The sequence below is a fragment of the Diplotaxodon limnothrissa genome, linkage group LG18 (genome assembly GCF_057381915.1).
Source record: "Diplotaxodon limnothrissa isolate DT_005_m linkage group LG18, D_limnothrissa_male_GT1.1, whole genome shotgun sequence".
NCBI lineage: Eukaryota > Metazoa > Chordata > Actinopteri > Cichliformes > Cichlidae > Diplotaxodon > Diplotaxodon limnothrissa.
The window spans coordinates 8,595,974-8,615,029 of NC_140613.1; the positions used below are offsets into that span (position 1 = coordinate 8,595,974).

Sequence of the window (19,056 nt, forward strand, 5' to 3'; positions counted from 1 at the left end):
CTCATTGATGTTATACAAACCCAAAGATTGAGAACACTGTCTGAAACCACCATAACAGTGAGGGGAAAAGAAGAACGAACTCTGAAGAAAGTTGATGTTGGTTGATGGAGCCAAAAGAAATAGCAAACCTGGATTCGCTTTCATAGTGTTACGAAATCAGTTTCACCCCGGTTCTTTTATTCCGGGACGGCACCGGAACTCAGTAGTCCTTTTTCACAAAACCTTTATTCATCTTCATTCATCTTCATTTAAGCATGCATCTTCTAGAAGGGGAGATGTGCAAGGCCGGTGTCCCTCTGCAAATCTTCCACTCCTTTGTTTGTTACAGTCAGCTTTATAGACGCGACCCCGTCATAAAACCCCCACGGTGTGCTGCAAACTCTGTGTCTCTGTGTGTATGCACGAGCACGTGAGTGCCTGTGTGTGCGCGTACCCGTGTGTCTATGTGAGTGCACGTGAGTGAGTGTGCATGTGGGTGTGGGTGCGTCATAACAGTCAAAGCACTGTGTGTGTGTCTCTGTGTACGTGACTTCCTGCCGGTCATAAATGTAATCTCCTCACCCAAGCTACACCAAATTCCTCTACACAACATAGAAAACAGAGTTAACATATTACAAACACTGAGACTCCCACTCTGCATCCACTGGGCCATTGGCCTCTTGTTGTCTTACATTTACAGATAAGGTGGAGAGTCTCCTACAAACCTACTTCTAAGTTTATAACAATTATGAGTTTTATTAAAGGTACAAGCATCAGCATCAGCAACCCCCAACTGTAGCTTCCTGTCGCCTTCTATGGCAGGCAGACCCCCAGTGTCCATAAATTCCTTTCTCTCTAAACAATTACACACACTCTCAGGCCTACAACTAACAGTTTGTGACAACAGCTGTGTGCAGATCAACAATGGATCATATATCGAGTGCGGGAGAGAGTATGAGCATGCAGCGTTTAAAGCGTGGAAGTACTGACCTTACTTTGAGTTTGATTCCATAAAAAGTGACAAAAACATTAGCGTCCGTTGTGCGTGGGAAGAAAACTTCTTTTTACACCGAAAAAAAACCCCTAAACATGCTCCGAGTGCGCAACGACGTAATGGGAAATTCACAGAGAAACTTGCGGATTCTTCAACTGACCGCTGCGTAGGAATGGGTACCGGTATCTGGTGCCAAGGCGAAGCGGTCAAAGTCTGGCTGTACTTCACAGGAAAAGATGCAAACTCAGCAGCCTGCAACAAGTGCTTTAAGCTGATACTGTGATGCTGTGCAAAGGAGGTAACACGAGGTAACACCTCGAATCTGATGAAACACCTGGCGACATATAGCATTTTGTTAAAAGCCGAGAAATGCGCAGATACTCCCTTCACCCTGGCCAAAAAAGGCTAAAATGACCAAAGGAAAAGTGGAAAAGAGGTAAACATGAGAGGTTTTTGGACAAAGTTTGTGTTTGTCCATTGTTTAAGCACTGCTTCCAGCCAAGAGTGATACTATATATGCCCTATAGCTGCAAAGAAGACTAACATTGTTATCTTTTTACAAAAAAACAGCTAAACATGAGAGGTTTCAGGACAAAGTTTGTGTTTTCCATTGTTTAAGTACCGGTTCGAGCACTGTTTAAGCACCGGCACTGTTTCAAAAGTACCTAAACGATACCCATCCCTACCGCTGCGGCACACCTGCACCAGAGCACATCTCCGCCTACCCCACTCCTGCTTTACAGGTGAAAATAGAGCAACAGGACCGCTAGTCTTTGATTTTATTTATTTTCTGCTGTGTTTTACTTGCATCTATTTGAAAGACTGAGTGTAAACACAAAAAATATTTTATTTTATGTGCTGGAATGTGCAGAAAATAGGTTTAAATGTTAAGCTAATTTCTTCAAGTCAGAGAATGGTGCATATAATTAAATTTTTGCTTGATGCATAAAGTTAAAAGATTAAAACTGATAAAACAAGTTTAAAAAAACGAGACTTTTCCATTTGATTACATTTTGTATGATGGATTATGCAGAAAAAGTAGAATTGGGCTGATAGAGCTATCGCTTTAGTATCTATTCTGGTTGTAAATCGTGTGTTTAAAAAGTAACCAAGTAACTAAGTAATTAATTACTTTTGAAAATAAGTAATCAGTAAAGTAACCGGATTACTTTTTTGGGGAAGTAATCAGTAATTAGTTACTGATTACTTTTTTCAAGTAACTTGACCAACACTGGTACTCACAATAGCCATAATGCTCAGGTAAACTATAGCAACAGATTACTCTCCCATGTTGACCAGTTGCTCTCCAAGATAGATGGACTGGTTCTTATACAGTGCTTTTCTACTCTACTTTCTACAACTTGCGTCATTCATCCATTCACACCCATTCATACAACTACTTTTTTTTTCTATGCTTAAGTGCTTTCTATCTAACATTCACACTCCAGTGAATACATTGGAGTGCAACTTGGAGTTGGGTACGTTTCCTGATGATATTTGGCTACAGCCTGAGTTACAGGCACCCCACCCCAGATAAGCTTTGAATGCTTCCCAGATTGTGGGAGAGACTTCCCTGCTAGAATCCACCCCAATCACAGAGTCATGTAGGCCATTGTTAATAGAAAAAGTACTCATTATAGCAGCTTTCAGTACATATTATATCCATTATCTTGTTCAGGTTTTGAGTTTGTCTGAAGATTTCTGTCTCATCTTCAGTTCGGTGATGATGAATAGAGTTTCATGCCCACAGCAGTCAGAAGTAAAATATTTAAAAAATTTAACAATGACCTATGTTTCCAGAAATAACATCCTAGTTATTCCACTATGAACCACTTTAATTGGAGAAACAGTAACGAGGACCTTGTTTCTGCGGAGAATTTTTTGTTCTTTTTAGATTCGCTCTCTAATGCTGTGTGCACCAGATTCTATTAAAGTTCACATTATATGGATGGAGACAGGAGTCCTCAAGATGAATATCACAGACCAAGGGGACAAAACAAATTGATCTGCATGGATATGCTTATGTGTTACAGTTAAAAAGACTTCAGAGTGTCTCTGTATGTTGCTACAATCACTCTGAAATAAAACAACCAAGACTTGAATTCAAAGGGATGAACAAAGTGTTTTAACTATTAAATAATTATAGCCATTTTCAGGTTCTTGGTAAACTGACCCTTTAGAATATGCTAGCTGATGCATAATCCAATGTAGCAAAATATTTTGCTATTTTCCAGTCTGATTTGGTTATTGCTCTGCTTGCAGCAGCTGACATGCAAATCTGCACTGATTATCTAATAATGAACTGAGGAAATGTGAATTATGGGCAAATGTGCATCACAGCTGTCTAGGGAAAAAGCACTTAAACTGACTGCATCTTGTTTTTTCCTTAATGAATATGTTGAATCGGTACCATGACCCCTTGGGCACAAAAACCGTATTAAAACTCAATTGCACAAATTCAAAAATAATGTACACAAGAGTCAAGGAGTAAACAAATAGGGCTTCACCATTCCCAAGTCTGGTTTTGGAGATCTGTGGTCTTTAATAAAGGCAATATACTGCCTGTATTTGTGTGTGGATTGAGAGAGAGAGAAGATAGTGAGAGAGACAGAAAGTGACTCCTTAGAGTGGCATACGATTATTGAAATGCACCTGGAAAGTAAACTAATTTTCTCTGTGGGTCAGAGGACTGGTCATGGTAATAAAAAGAGAGATGTCATTAGATTCAGTGGTATTTGAAGAGGTCTCTGGGGGAGGAAGGAGAAGAGAGGGAGGTGTCTATAATATCTGAGGTTTTGAGAGAAAGTGTGAGACAGTGGGGGAAAAAAACAAAACAAAAAAAAAACAGGTGTGTGTTTTTCAATCCTCTTTCCTGCCACTATCTGTCTCCGCTGTGTATATGTTATTCATGAGCTTGACCTACATGTGCCCATGCTTGTGCGTGCATGTGTGAGTGTGTGCGTCAACCCATGCAGGAGTAAATGATAAGGTTCTGGTCCACTTTCCCAGATTCACCAACCACTTTCACGGTCTGACCACCCAGTTTGATATCTCTTCTTACAATAGAATGCGATTTCTGGCTGACAACAACTCAACTGTGTTTATGCTTTCATACTATGACTGCAGCGATGCTGCTGTTGCTCGCTCAGGCGCAGGCACGTCTGCCCACTTCTTCTTCAGCACAGTTTTTCGTGGCAGCTTCCATGAATTTAAAGGAAAGAAGTATAACAGCTTTTGAAATGTTTCTACAGTATATGCAAATTGGAGCATATTGTTACTTTAAAGTTTTTCTATAATATCTGACCTGTTTCATCATTTTAAATTGAGAAATAGAGCTTCAACAGATTGTGTGGAAGATGTTGCAGATGCTCTTTATTTGCCAGGATAAATTCTTTGCTTCAGTACAGTTGCTTGTCTGTCTACAGTGATGGATCAAATCATATGCAATGCAATCCGTCTCCTAAGCAACAGCGAGCAAGCGAGTCCAAAGAAAGCTGGACTTAGCAGCATTAGATCTTTAGCCTCTCTTGTCCCTTTGGTGTCCTTCAGCATGAAACATCACAGACTGGCCTGGTTAGTAAACATGAGAGTGCTGTGTGCAGTTTACTGATGTTACATTGCAGTGGCTGTGGGTGCTGAAGAGAGCTGAAATTTGGAGCTGCCATTGTGCAAGTTTTACCCTTACAGAAAACACATGTGAGGATAGATACAAAGCTTTGAGATGTGTTTTGATTACATGAGAATTTAAAAGAAGTGTTGCCAGAAGAAACAGTTTCCATGTGTTCAACTGTCAATGGATGAGTTTGAGGAAATTCAACCACAACCACAGTAGTTGATTGCAAAATGGAACAAATGTGGTGCTGCAGTTAACAATTATAAGACTATTTTCAAACAGTGGAAAGAAGATGTCTTCGATTGACATCCTATTATTGACAAAGAAGAACATGTGCAATGATTTGGCTTGATTAATCACTTAAAATATGGATCAATTATAAGTGTTGTTGAGTAATTTTCTGTCGACTCACTAATGCCTGCTCTGGTTAAGGTACCGTAAGCTAATTATTTTGAACACAAAGATTCTCTGTGATGTGAAGTCTTATTGGACAGAATGATTTATGCATTGCTGAATGAGTCAGCAGGGAAAAGAAATGATGATGACGAGAGAAAACAATGATATTTTCTCACATTGCTAAAATATGGTTTGAAATGGATTGTCAGACATACAGTGTATGCGGAACAAAATGATACATCGCAGAACAAAACACCCGAGGGCACAAGGTAACTGCAAAAGCATTTTTCATTTAATGGGAACAAATGGGGGTCATTGTCGTTCTGCACATGAAACCGCCACATCCTAATTACAGTGCAAAGTCCTTTTCTGTGTCATAGCTTGTGAGTTGTGTGAATTTTTTGTTCAAGACTACTGTACCAGTGCCAGGTTGAGATGCAGGCGCTCTCCTCCTAACCGTATTCTTCTTGTTCTCTTCACCTCAGGCGGTCCACAGGTGGTGGAGACTGTTGATGGCAACCCCACGTACAACGTGAGCAGCGAGCTCACCCTGGAGGTGAGCGCCAGCGATGACAACACGCTCATCACCTGCGCCGTCAACCACCCCTCTCTTTCTCCGGGGGACAAGAGGAGCGAGCAGGCTCTGCGGGTGTTGTGTAAGTCAACTGGGAAATTGGGGGGAAGGAAGGCAGGTACAGAAGCTACTCGGGGATGGGTGAGAAGCAGTGGAAAACCTCAGACTGCTCTGTTTCTTTATTTCTATCCTGACCTTTTCTTTTATTGGGCAGTATAAGCCCATTTTCCCCTTTTTCGGTTTGATCTTTGCTCCAATAATTCCACATTAGCTGCCTGTAATCATGACCACACAGGAAATTCACCTTCCTCTGCTGGTGCACTTAGCCAGAGTTGAGTCACAGTGAATAAGGAGAGAGGGTTATCATCTAAAATGAAACTATAATTGGAGTTATGGAGTCTGTGTCACTGCTGCCACCCTGTGGGAAATATGACAGTACAGCATCGCCGGTGGAAAGTGATGTTGTGTAAGGGGTTATGTCATAGTGGGAGGCAGAGAGATGGTGACGCCTACAGGATGCAGATGGGAGGAGATGGAGATGGGGATGAATGGGATTGTGCATATTCGCACGGTTACAAGTCTTCTGTTATATAACTTTAATTTGTGTCTCTGTGTATATTTGTGGGTGTGTCTGTCGTACACTTACAGATTCCCCGAACGTGATGATACACCCTGAGAGCACTCTGCCTAGAGAGGGGGAGAAGTTTTCTCTTCGGTGTGTCGGCAACGGCAACCCCGAGTAAGACAAACAGATTCCTCAGTGCTTAAACACATACAGTGCTCTCTGATTTAGCCGGAGTCTAGACACCACTTGCACCCAGTCACACGTACCCCGTTCGAGGCACAATTATTAGTCAGAACAACAATATTTTAAAAAGTGAATAAAAAAGATACTATCCCAAACAATATCCTATATCTGGTTTAACTATGTAGCACATAATGTCATGGTCATGTTTCAGCATTTTCCAGCAGCTTGCGAGAAAACCAAGGCTCTCCTCTTTGCCCAAACTCAATGATTCACAGCTGAAATATTTTTAAATGACTGGAGTGAGTGAACCTTGTCATTGACTGAATTGGCAGTAAAGCTCCTCCCACTTGTGACTGATGGCGCTCTTGTATGCTGAGCTGTGATTCACAGTGTGTCACAGAACAAAGAAAAAAATGATTGTGAAAGACACAAAAACATCACAAAAACGACAATCACAGTGACTCTTTTAGAACCGAAGAATCCCGCTGAATGAGCGGTAAAGCAATCAAGTTGCACCTTTTTTTTTCAAGGTTTAACTATCAGTAACTAATAATTCAGTCCAACATAACAGGATGCTGAACTACCATCTCTCTATGCAACGCTAATAATTGCTAGTTTTGTGCTCAACTGATCCTGACAGGTTAGACCGAGCAACAGGCTGAATTCACTCTTACTGAACTGAAGACAGCAGGATCACCGCTGAATGTCGACACTAATGGATTCACCTATTGTTGTAGTTACCGAAAAGCTTTTAAAACTAATATGATCAGTCGCTGACAAACAAAAACCCAAAGTTAAAGGTGTTGCAACCACTTAGCTTCACACTTCCACCCTGGTATTAAAGTTGCGTAAGTGTTACTCTGATCTCTACTTTGTGGGCTTTAAAAGCCATGATGCCAGGTCTCTCTTGGAAATGAGATTTTTAATCTCAATGAGATTTTTTTGCCTGGATAAATAAAGGATTAATAAAAAAGGCAGGCTAAAATGGACTAAATAAAGACGTAACAGTGCTACGATTGGTTATAGAATCATTAGTGGTCATGGTTAAGAGACATCAGCTTTTACTCTTGGTGCGAGATGTCATTGTATTTGATGTCAAAAAATACTTTTTAAGTCGCATTCCTTGCACCTCTTCCTGCTTGCAATGATCATTAAAGCAGAAATATTTTCTAAAATTTCAACATGTGCTACCATTTTTTTTTCTTGACAGTTAATTCAGGGTTTATATGCCTTTTGTGGAGTGCCTGTAGCTTTTCTGAAGTAAGTGCAATTGCTTGACATGATTCCTGTCTAGTAAACCCGAGTTCATGACCACATTCAGATAAATGCTGCCTCTTATATAGCACTTTGGCCTGTTTTACTGTAAGATATATGGATGGGAGCCCTGCCTGTAATGAACAGTTCAGGCTGGCTTTACTGTAATCGAAGCTCTCACCCTGGTTGTGTGGAGGACCTCAATCGAATTTTGAGGCATTTTAGAGCAACATACAATGAAACAGACACGCGTGTAAATACTGTCACATTTTCTCACTGTAAAGGTGTCAGGTCACACAGCATAGGTACACAATCGTATAATAAAAAAAGCACACGCACACTCACACTAATTATGCGGGTAACAGCAGTCACAGTAAGTACACACACACACAGAAACACTTGTAAGCAATCAAAAATTAACATGTTCGGTTTCTGATGCCTTCTTGTGCAAATGGTCTCTTGTTCAAACAGGACTTGTGTGCGAGCACACACGGACAAAAACAAAAATCTGCTCAAACAAGCTCTGGTGTGTTCACTGATACAGCGTGTACATGTTTTTTCTGATACCCGCATGCACACAGAAACAAACTGCAAGCCGCGTCTTAAATCCTGCCCACACAAATGCACTTTCCCCTGGCCTTTCTGCATTATAGATGAATCTCCATCGATCTGTAGTTCTTCTCCCTCTTCTTCCTCCTTCCATCCTTCCATCATCACGTATCTCTCTGCCGCCTTGTCACTCATAGCTCGTTCGCGCCTCTCCGCCTTGTCATGCCTCCACCCTTTGGTCTCCTCCTCCTCCTCCACCTCCTCCTCCTAACTTCGTCCTTTCCTATAACTCTCATCTATCTCTCCTCACACCTTTTCCCTCTAAACCCCCCATCCCTCCCCTCCTCACTCTCCCTCCCGCTCTACTCTGCTGTCATCCCTTCCCTACTCATTCTCTTTCCCTGTCAGCTCATCACAGGAGTGGCTAGGAAGAAGACTAGCTGGTAAGTTTGATTGGCAGGTGGAATGCACAGGGGGCGGGGGAGGAGGAGGTGACTGTCATTGCATGTACGTGCTGTAACAGGCAGCATGGTTGTGGATAAATTATAGGCAGCATGGAAGCAAGGCATGGAGAGTGTGCCACAGTCAGGGGACCACCAATGCTAGAAATCCATTTGTTTGGGAAACATTTCAACCGTCCACTGAATCATGTTTGTTCTGCATAAGGAATAGTCTTGTTCTGTTATAATAAATGGATCTGCAGTGTAGAGCAGGGCGATATGGCCAAAAATATTTATCACGATATATATTTGAAAATTTGCGATAACGATATAACTGACGATATAATTGATGCGAGACAAAATACAACTCCACAACATTACTAGCGCAAAAAGACAACCTTCCATTTATTTTCACTTAAACAAGAAGCTGGTTTTTATGTACATTAAAGCTTTATAAAAATGTAACAGTGCAAATGCAAATTCCTTGCTGAAAGTTTAACCAAAAGGCATTTCCAGTAGAAATGGGCTGACATATCCTGAGCATAACCATGTATAATATCCACTGAAGTTAAAAAGAGGTGCTTTGCAACATTAAACTGCAGTGTGCAGTACGTATTTTTCGGACCATAAGGTGCACGGGATTATAAGGCACATTAAGCGAAACAAAGCAGTCAGATAAATCAAACTTTATTAAACTCATTCTTCTTGCTTCCTCCAATTCTGTACCATTGATTCATTAATGTTGAATTCTCTGGCAGCGGCTCTATTCCCATGTTGTTGCAGTATACTAATGACTAACCTCGTATTGTGGACGGATTATCTCAGTTGTTCTCCTGACTGAAGATTGGTCCTTTTACAGCATCCTGCCATGCGATTGCATTTGTCTCTAACCATGAGGAACCTTAACGTTAACTTTTATAAGTGGAAAAGTGTTAGTGTTCGTCCTCCAGCTTCACTGTTTATGTTATGCTAACATAGCTGTGTCGCTAGCGATCACGTAGCACATCATTATATACCAGCTAGCCCAACTTCAGTAACCCTACAAACGTCACTGCTGTTTAGTTTTCTGTCTTCATTTATGTTGGAAGTGATAGCAGAGCTGTACGTTTGATTTTTTTCAGAAATATCTCAGTCAGAACATGCTATATCATGCTTAGGTAACTAGCGAAACTAGCGAGCTAACTTCCGCTAGCTTCCTGCTAGCTTCTAACTCCGTTAAATGTAATACATTTTGTTTTCATGGATGCCTGGAAGTTAAACTTCATAGTTACACCTGGTAAAGCAGCAATGCTGATCGTTTTATTAAAGATGAAAGAATTTAGACAGTTTTTAACTCTTAGTGATGCTGCAGTGTTCGTTTGACCTGAAGTATACGGAGTTTAGGACCCAGATTACTCCCAGATTTAAGGGCATCTTAGTCCGACAAATACGACAATAACGATGGCCGCTTGCATGTTCTGCAAAAAAATGTGCTTTGTCGTGTATCTGACGGACAAACACCAAACCAGTTCCACATCACGGAAGTTGCACCATTTTTACAAACCAATTCTGGTTCATCTGTTTCACTCAACAATCGGCCATGTGCGTATGAAAACAAAGGCACTGCGCATGCGCGTTTTACTCATATTCTATCGCGATATTTCATTTTCCTATCGTTGCCTAACATTATACCGGTATTACCGTGAACGGTATAATATGGCCCAGCCCTACTGCAGTGTCTACTTTGAAATGGCTTTGACAGGGCAAACGTTCAGGGTGCTCCTATTGGGATCACCCACTGTAAAAATTTACATGGAGTACATGGAGAGGCTTTAGATAAGAATGACTGCTGAGTGGCAGTGGAAAAAACACACACAGAAGAAGTGAAGAGAGAAAAAAAGAGGCAAAGAAAATAAAGGTAGAGAGGAAAGGAAAACAAACTGACAGGAGGGGAGAGGTAAGCGGAGAAAAGCGTGGGCAGAGGGGAGACAGAAAGATATGGTGACAAGCAGAGAATGACTAAGACAGAAAGGGGGAGCGCAAACAAGAGTGTGTGTGTGTGAGGGAGAGAGAGGGGAGTGTGCTCAGTTATGTGCACCGCTGCTTGTGGATGAGCTAGTGTCCAATCGAGTCAGATACAGGTTGCCCCTGCAGCTGTCAGTCAAAACCCAATCACTGCAACAACACCTTTCCTCCGACACACCCAGCCACTCAGCTCCCTGTCCTCCTTTTTAACCGCCCGCCCCAATCAAACTCAATGAATGTCACACTCTATTCCAGGATACACACTTTTCTCTCTGTGGTCACATCCTGTCAGGTTCAAAAGAATAACAGCGTATCAAATTCTATATTGTGTTTCCTTGACACCCAGCGGCAAGAACTTTCTAATAGAAGAGAAAAGGATTTGTGCGCTACATTCTATTATAGTTCCCATTTATTTGATCAGGAACACGGGGTAGTGCTCACAATCGCTTTACATTTCTATTCTTCAAGTCACATAACTGAGTTAATCTCTCCCCAGACTTTTCACTTAACATGTTTACAGCTTAAAAGCCTGACATAACCTTGACCTAATGCTTGCAAGCTTCCTTAAGTCTGCAAGGTTGTGGCTATGTTTAGAAAACAGCAGGTGACACGTTACAAGATTACTAACCTGTGGCTTGTTAACGGACAAGGCCGTCCATGTCCTGTAGTTCAGTTTTCTTAAAAAGACCAAATATTTGTAGCCAAAGCGTAATATAGCTTACAGTACTGTGCAAAAGTCTTGATCCACATCTTATTTCTTTATATGTTGCTAGGAAAATGGGAAATAGGTGCAGCAGTTTATTTAGACATGCAAACATAGATGGAAATGCAGTAAGCAAGGCAAAAACAAAGCTCATACTATAATTCTAATCAGCTTGAAAGTCAATATTTGGTATGACCACCTCTATTCTTCTACATAGACTCTCTCAGGCACACTTTCTTGTAATTTATTCAAGTAGTCTCAAGAAATAGTTTCTCCAGGCTTCTGGAAGGACATTCGAGCTCTTATTTGGATGTTGGCTGTGTTTTGTTCGATACTCTGTCAAGATGATCCCACACTGCTTCAATAATGCTGAGCCCTTGGGAGACTCAATCCATGACTGATACTGTTCCATTGTTTGTTTGTTTTTATCCAGGTTTGCTTTTACTATGTTGGCAGTGTGTTTGGGATCATTGTCATGCTGAAAAATGAGGTTGTTGCCAATCAGATGCTTTCCAGATGGTATTGCATGGTGGATCAAAATCTTTTCTGCTTTCATAATTCCATCAATTTTGACAAGATCCCCAACACCACAGTCTGAAGTGCAGCTCCAAACTACGACAGTGTTTTTTACAGATGGCTGTGGGGACTCACTGTTGTACCTCTTTCCTGACATTTCATGACTGTGCATCATGACAAAAATTTCAACTAAAAATTTCTCATTTGGATCCAAATCCAGGCATGTTTTTCACAGATTTTCAGTCCAGTTTTTTGTGTAACTTAGCACATTCATTTGCCAATATCATTTCGAGAACATTTTTGACGTGGCTTCGGCAAACAGGAATCAGCTTAAGGACTAGATGCATCTTTCTGGTCCTGTGTCAGGTCTTCGCTGGATTTTTTCCTATTTTTTAAAGATGTGACTTTTACATAATGTTCATCTGCTGCAGGTATCTTTTTGCACTGCGACCTCTTCATTTGTCCTATACTTGTGCAGTTTCTCAAAATTTTTAAAGGACACGCTGCAGAGATGTGCCAGGTTTTAAGTTAAGCACTGTTGCCGCACAGCAAGAAGGTCCTGAGTTCAATTCCTCCATCAGGCCGGGGTCTTTCTGTGTGGAGTTTGCATGTTCTCCCCGTGTTTGCGTGGGTTCCCTCCGGGTACTCCGGCTTCCTCCCACCGTCCAAAGACATGCAGCTTGTGGGGATAGGTTAATTGATTAATCCAAATTGTCACTAGGTGTGAATGTGCGAGTGAATGTGAGTGTGAATGGTTGTCTGTCCCTGTGTGTTAGCCCTGCGACAGACTGGCGACCTGTCCAGGGTGTACCCCGCCTTTCGCCCTATGACAGCTGGGATAGGCTCCAGCGCCCCCCGCGACCCTGAAAAGGATAAGCGGAAGCGAATGGATGGATGGATGGATGGATGGAACTCTTTGAAAATCACCTTACTGTTGCAAAAGTACTATTTCATGGTAATCACAATGTGTTATCATTGGCATTTTATTTTATATTAAATGAGGCAGCCTGCTGTTTGTGCAACAGGCTGCTAGTAGTTAAATGCATGAAGATTGAAAATAGTTTCTTTTGTTGTTTGCTATGCGTAGACACCGGTTCATCAGAAGTGGCAAAAGTACAGATATTCTATACTGATTTAAATTATTTACTCAAGTAAAGGTGAAAAAGTACAGGCTCTGAAATGTACTCAGAGCAAGAAAGTAAAAAGTCATTTTTAGGACCTCTCTATCAGCTATTTTTGTGCAACTGAACCTTGTGCTATATTAATGTAATAAAATAATGTTAGCAAACAGGAATATAAACTTTACTTTAGTCTAAATTTTATTCAGGTGTAGTGGCTCACAGTGGGGAAAAGAATAATAGCTTACAATAATTTATATTGTGGGCTCCAGTAGATTCTTTTAGTATAGGCTGTGATGAGCTGATCTGTGCTCCTGCTGACCTTTGTGGAGTTACACAACTGTATTCAAAAAGATGCAAGCAGTCCTATCTTGGCTGATTCCTATCCTCTACACCGACATTGTTTATTCTGTCTTTATACCAGTATAAAGTTGGTATGAAGGTGGAATTCAGTGAATTAAGTGTCATCAGCTAAAATTCATATTAATCTCTGCTATCCTTCATGTAACCTAACTATAACCAGGAACACCACATCCACTATGCAACCTGCCAATAACACACAGTTAGTATAACTCTGTTTGTTTGAGTGAAGTTATTTTGCACTCTTTTCTCTCCCTGTGAAGAACAGCAGCTGGACCCTTAGCAGGCAGACACACTGTGCGACAAACTGCACACTTTGTGCGCTTGCTGATATTTGTTGAGCTGATAATAACGTTACATTTGAAATTACCTGCCACTCAAAAAATGTTACTGCCTTTGTACTTGCTCTTCTTCTGTAGGGTTAGCTAGAAGTACTGAAGTACTGCGAACACAACTTAAAAACATCTCCACTTGTTCAAAGAAAAAACTTGACTGGCAATATAAATTATGCATAGCTTGTATGGTTTTGCCTCTTTCATCTTTTTTTTAATGCAATAACCCCTGGTGATTGATATGCTATTAGGATTGTCTTTTATGTGTTTAATGTTTGAAGGCCCGCAGTGACATGGAATAAAAACTCCCTTCAAATGTGTTAAACCGAAAGTAACAAGTCTGTTTTGAAAATCTAAAGAGTAGAAAGTACCGATATTTGTTTAAAAAATTTAGTAAACGTAAAAAAAAATACTCAAGTAAAGTACAGATAATCTGGAAATTCTACATTAACAGATTTGTAATTCCCAAACTTCCTCTGAAAAAGATCAGGTACAACAACTGAGTTGAGAGTGAGTAGAAAAAGCAGAAAAACCGTAAAAGATCAAAATGCCTCGAGAGCTATTGCCTAAGACCACTTTAAAAAATACAAGAAAGTCTGCTTGGAAGGAAAGTATAAAGACATGAGGAGTAGCATTTGCAGCGCACTGTTTGTCACTAACATACAGCCACATTGCTGGCAGGTATACTCAGCCTTGAGGACCTTTCCATACACTTCTTTGCCTGGGGGTAATTTTTTTTAAATGACAGGAAATCAGGGTCCAGTTAATTATCTTAACAGCACTAAATAAATAAAGAGTGAATAATGATTAAAAGGCCTCCAAGTCATCAATTTTATTTTCAGATTTAGTGACTTTTAAACTGCATTAATTTCATGGAAGCATAGATATGATGCCTGTGGATACGGATAAAGCACATATTTTACTTTATTTATTATCTGAATTAGTTACAAATGCTTTGGTTACAACTGAAGGAGTTCAAACAACATTAAACGTAGCTGGAGCCTCTTTAGTAAATTTGATTTAATGAATAAGTGCACCAGCCGGCAGCCTGTGGTGGGCCCAGTTTGGCCCACTGGCTGTAAGTTAAATACTGCTGTTGTGTTTCTACAGCAAACAGGTTGTCAAACAGAAGTTTATTTATACACATGCACACACAGAGCAACATTGCCATTCATTTGTAAGTTGAGTCTGTATGCCCCGTCTGCTGAGCGATGTTCTTTTACCTTTGCTGATTTAGTCTCTAAAAACTCCCAAAGGGTCGGCTGTGGCTCTTTAGCATCTAAATCCTCCAAATCTTTGCAAGCTTCAACTGCTGAATTTGTCTGTCTGATGAAAACAGAAAAAAAAAATTAGTAGCATAATCATTTCACCCATTGTTAATACAAAAAAGGTAATTAGAGCAGCTTCAAGGCTGTCTATATTCTGCAGGAAACAGTGACCTTGGGACTGAGCGCCACAGAGTGGGTTGGAAAGAGCGAGAGTAACAGTGTAGTCTCTGGGATTTAATCAAAAATAAAAACAACATAAAAAAATCACAAGGCTTATCCATTTATAATCTCTAATTGTAAAAATACCATTATCTGTTGACATGATATGTTCGGTTGAAATAACTCTTGAATTACAAAGATTTTATAAATTAGCTTAATTTAACAAATCTTATATTAATAATTTAGCAGAAATACCCAAAAGCTCATTCTTCTCAGTGATAATGATTACAACTGGGAGAGGGAGGCGTATGCAGCTCCAAAGTACCCATAATTGCAATAAGGAATGTCTTCAAGCGTATCATGACTTTTGTACAGTGTTTACTAATGCATGTGTGCTAATTGAAAACTTTCCACCTAAGCGGGGCTCACAGCCAAGAATAAAGCGCAGAGTTTAGACCTGCATGCTGGGAATTATCAGATCATTATCGTGATCTCACCAATCCGCTTTCTCCACTTAAGCTGCCCCGCTGTACGTAAACGTATATCGAGCATTATGTTTAATATTACTACACGAGTCACAGCCTGTAAATGTGGAGTTAATTGTTCGGTTAATTGCACATTATCAAGCATTTGGAAGCGGTGTAAAACAACAGAAGATTACATTTTATTGCAGGTAACCACACAATGCACTGAAACGACATGCTGATTTTTAAACATTTTATGGTTGAATAATCATCTTTTATTTGCCTCGGGGCACTGAAAGGCTTTCCCTTCAGGGTTGTTAGGATTTCTTTGCCTAAAATGAAGCATACTCGAAACTTTGACACTTGGTCTTTCCAAGCGTTATCTCCGCAGGAAGTGTCAAGGGAGCAGACTGTGTTTTTCATTAGCTTTCAGCCATTTGGAGAATTTTACCCAGCAGCAAAGACCAACAGAGTTACTCCTTTACAGCTGCGACTCATCCAGCTAGGTTTTAAATACTGGTTTGAAGTAGCTTATTCAAAGAGGCTCATTATTCCTGCCATTTACAGTTAGCGTACGAATGCCAACCTGGCCAAAGCCATGAAGTTACGGATCGCACCTTTAGGTGTCGCTAGGAGTTTTTTCACATTTCCAAGAGTGATTAATCAGTCCAGTATATTCAGGTCTGTGCCCGATTCAGACTCCCCGTCATCCTAATTACTGTACAGTGCTTAAGGACTTGCACATTTACATAATTGATTCTTTTATCAAAGCTCGTCTCGCTATCTCTCTCGTTCACAATCTGTTATGCAGAATGGATTTTTTAGCGCAGCCTGATTTGAAATGCTGATCTTCACTCTGTTGTCTTCTTCTCTTTCTGTCGCTTTTAAGCGCCTTTCTTCTTCAAGCCGTGCCATTATTTTTTCCATCTTTCTTTTTTATTCATCTACTTTGCTGTCTCCTGCAACAACTTCCCTATCCCTCCTTTTTTCTCCTCCTGTTTCTCCTCGTGTCTCCTCTGCTCTGCTCTCCTGCTTTTATCTTTTCTTTTTCTGTCTTTATTCCTCCCAGTTTCCCCGCTCCTTTGACCCTTCCTTCTTTTCGCCTGTCTCGCTCAACCTTTTTTTCTTTCTCCTGAAGCACTTGTCACAGCTCCCCTCTCCCATCACTGTAGAATCTTTTGATTGTTCAGACTGTATATGTTTCAGCTGAGGTCTCTCATTCTCTCTGTCTGCCAGGCCCACTATCTACACATGGGACAAGAAAGATGGAGGGCTCCCCTTACAGGCCAAACCTGATGGTGCTGTCCTGCATTTCTCGATGCTCAACAAATCAGATAATGGCGTCTACGTGTGCCACGCTGACAACGGCATTGGAAGCAGCGAGGGGGAGTACACACTCTTGGTGCAAGGTAAGGAGAAAAAGCAAAAAGAGGGAAAAAAGGGATGTGTGGTGACAGAAAGAGGAAGGAGAGGGACTCTGGGATGTTTTCTTTCTTCATCACATTTTTTTATTCCTTCTTTTGTTTGTTGTGGCTTTGCTTGTACTTCCATCTTTTTTCTCTTCTGATTTTCTTTTGTTTCTTTCCTCCTGTCTTTGTTTTTTCTTTTTGTTTTTTTCTCATCCAACCGCGCCTGACCACAACCATCCAACCGCTTTCGTTCATTTCTTGCGCTTCTCTCCCTTTGCTTTTATGTGACCCGTTCATTCAATTCGTGGTCGTTTTTGCGCTTTGCTCACCCGTTTTTTTCTCCTGCTGCGCTTCATTTTTTTTCTCGACCTCCTCAAAGATCCCATGGACCCAGACTCCCCAAAAGTCACAGTTCCCTCACTTGGTTCTTCATCTTTCACCCCCTCTTCCTCCCTCCCATCTTCCTCTCCTACCGACAGCTTCTTCGGCTCTGGCTCTGATTCCATTTACTCTGACCCCTTTTCCACTACTGACCCCTTCACCACCTCCTCTTCCTCAAACTCCTCCCCTTCATCAACTGATGTGTCAACCACCATCTCTGAATCCTCCACCATGACCCTCTCCAACGCTCTCTTCCCCAACCTGCCATTCTCTCCAGACTCCTCTTCCCCCCACCCCACTTCATCCCCAACTCCTCCTTCCACCAGCTCTTCTAGCATCACTGCCACTCCCGCCTACTCATCCCCTGCCTCCTCCCTTACGCCCCCAGTTTCAGTCCAGCTGAATGGAGTTAACACTTTCACAGGTAAAACCAGTTACACACTTACGCACACACACCTGTAAGCAAAGAGATGCGAGAATCTTAATATAACCGAGAAAATCCAAAACGTTTGAAGCTTTCTTATGTTTTCCCGCTGTACCAAAAATTGATCTTGAATTGTGTAGCAGTCAAAAATATTCTGACCTTGTGTTACATGCGCGCACACACGCAAACACAGAAAAAAGCGTGGCAACAAAGGAAATGACAGAGCACTCCATAAAGGAAAAAATGGCATTTGTTTGGCTGTGTCACAGCTGTTTCACATTTTTTTCTTGTCTTCCTCTTTCCTCCCGTTGATTATCCTGAACCCCAAATCTCTTCCTTAACAAACATTCCTCCACTTACCTAACCACCAACCATCCCTCCCTCCATCCATACATTCAACAATCCATCCACCCATCCACTTCTGAAGATGAAGCACGCAACATTACAGGTATAACTTTTCCACCAGTCACCTGTGGTCTTTTTGTTTTCTGTCGTTCCAACTTTTCGTCCACCTGTCTGTCTGCCTGACTCTTTGTAGTTTTGTTTTTGACTGTCTCTGATTCTGGGGGGAAAAAGTAGTCTGGCGACACTTTGAACTTGTGAGTAGAGGGATGAATATTTTATACTCTGCCCACATAATGCTTTGTTGTTGCCCATACATACACAGACTGGCTCCAGACACAAGTACCCACCATTCCCACGTGCTGCACACACTCACATCCACACTCACTTCTATCTCCCAAAGACACACAGACTAGCATGACCCCTTAAGTGGTACAAGTCATTTACACAGTGTTCCACTTCCTCTGTGTGTGTTTCTCTGTGTGTGTGTGTGTGTGTGTATGTGCGCGTACCAAGGAGGGAGGGGGGTCAGGCTTCGAGGTGTTCTTGGGTCTTGTCTGCTTTCCTTTGATGCTGACAGCAGGATTTATGGGCTCATTCTCAGTCTCGCCTCGTCAGCATGCCCCTCTCTCACCTCCACGCTGGCCAACCAGAGTGTGTGCCCGACTCTCTGTGTTTGTGTGTTATTCTGATCGACGTACAGAGTCCTACCCTCCGCTTTCCCCTTTTCCTCTTTTCTCCCATTCTCTTGTCTAGAGCTGGCCTCTGGTTCACCACTGTCAGGCCCTTCACGTCTCCAATTGGCTGAAATATATTTCTCCTACAAAAAGGCCCTTCACTACATCCTTTGGTGACCCAGCTGGTTGTAAAATGTTCTTTTCTTCCATGTTCACTTTCAGTTTTATTTCTGGTTGACAGTAGCTATTGCTGTGCTTTAGTGTCTCTGTTCTGCAATCCAATTGAGTGTAAAGAAAAATAGCTTGTCCTCCACATTGTTTTAACTTGCTGATTGCCAGGTAAAAAAAACAG

General features: G+C 41.4%; 1 protein-coding gene across 5 annotated transcripts in view; it reads left to right on the forward strand.

Moving 5' to 3' along the window:
• Positions 1-19,056, forward strand: part of cadm3 (cell adhesion molecule 3) — a 121,160-nt gene that overhangs the window by 92,070 nt on the left and 10,034 nt on the right. For 2 of the 5 annotated variants that reach the window (XM_085377754.1, XM_085377755.1), the window contains 5 exons: positions 5,468-5,638; positions 6,205-6,295; positions 16,708-16,880; positions 17,539-17,685; positions 18,113-18,133. In XM_085377754.1, the coding sequence (XP_085233880.1) occupies positions 5,468-5,638; positions 6,205-6,295; positions 16,708-16,880; positions 17,539-17,685; positions 18,113-18,133 (603 nt within the window). Of the gene's footprint in view, positions 1-5,467; positions 5,639-6,204; positions 6,296-16,707; positions 16,881-17,538; positions 17,686-18,112; positions 18,872-19,056 lie in introns of those variants that run through there. The other 3 variants (XM_085377752.1, XM_085377753.1, XM_085377751.1) reach the window with 2 other exon arrangements.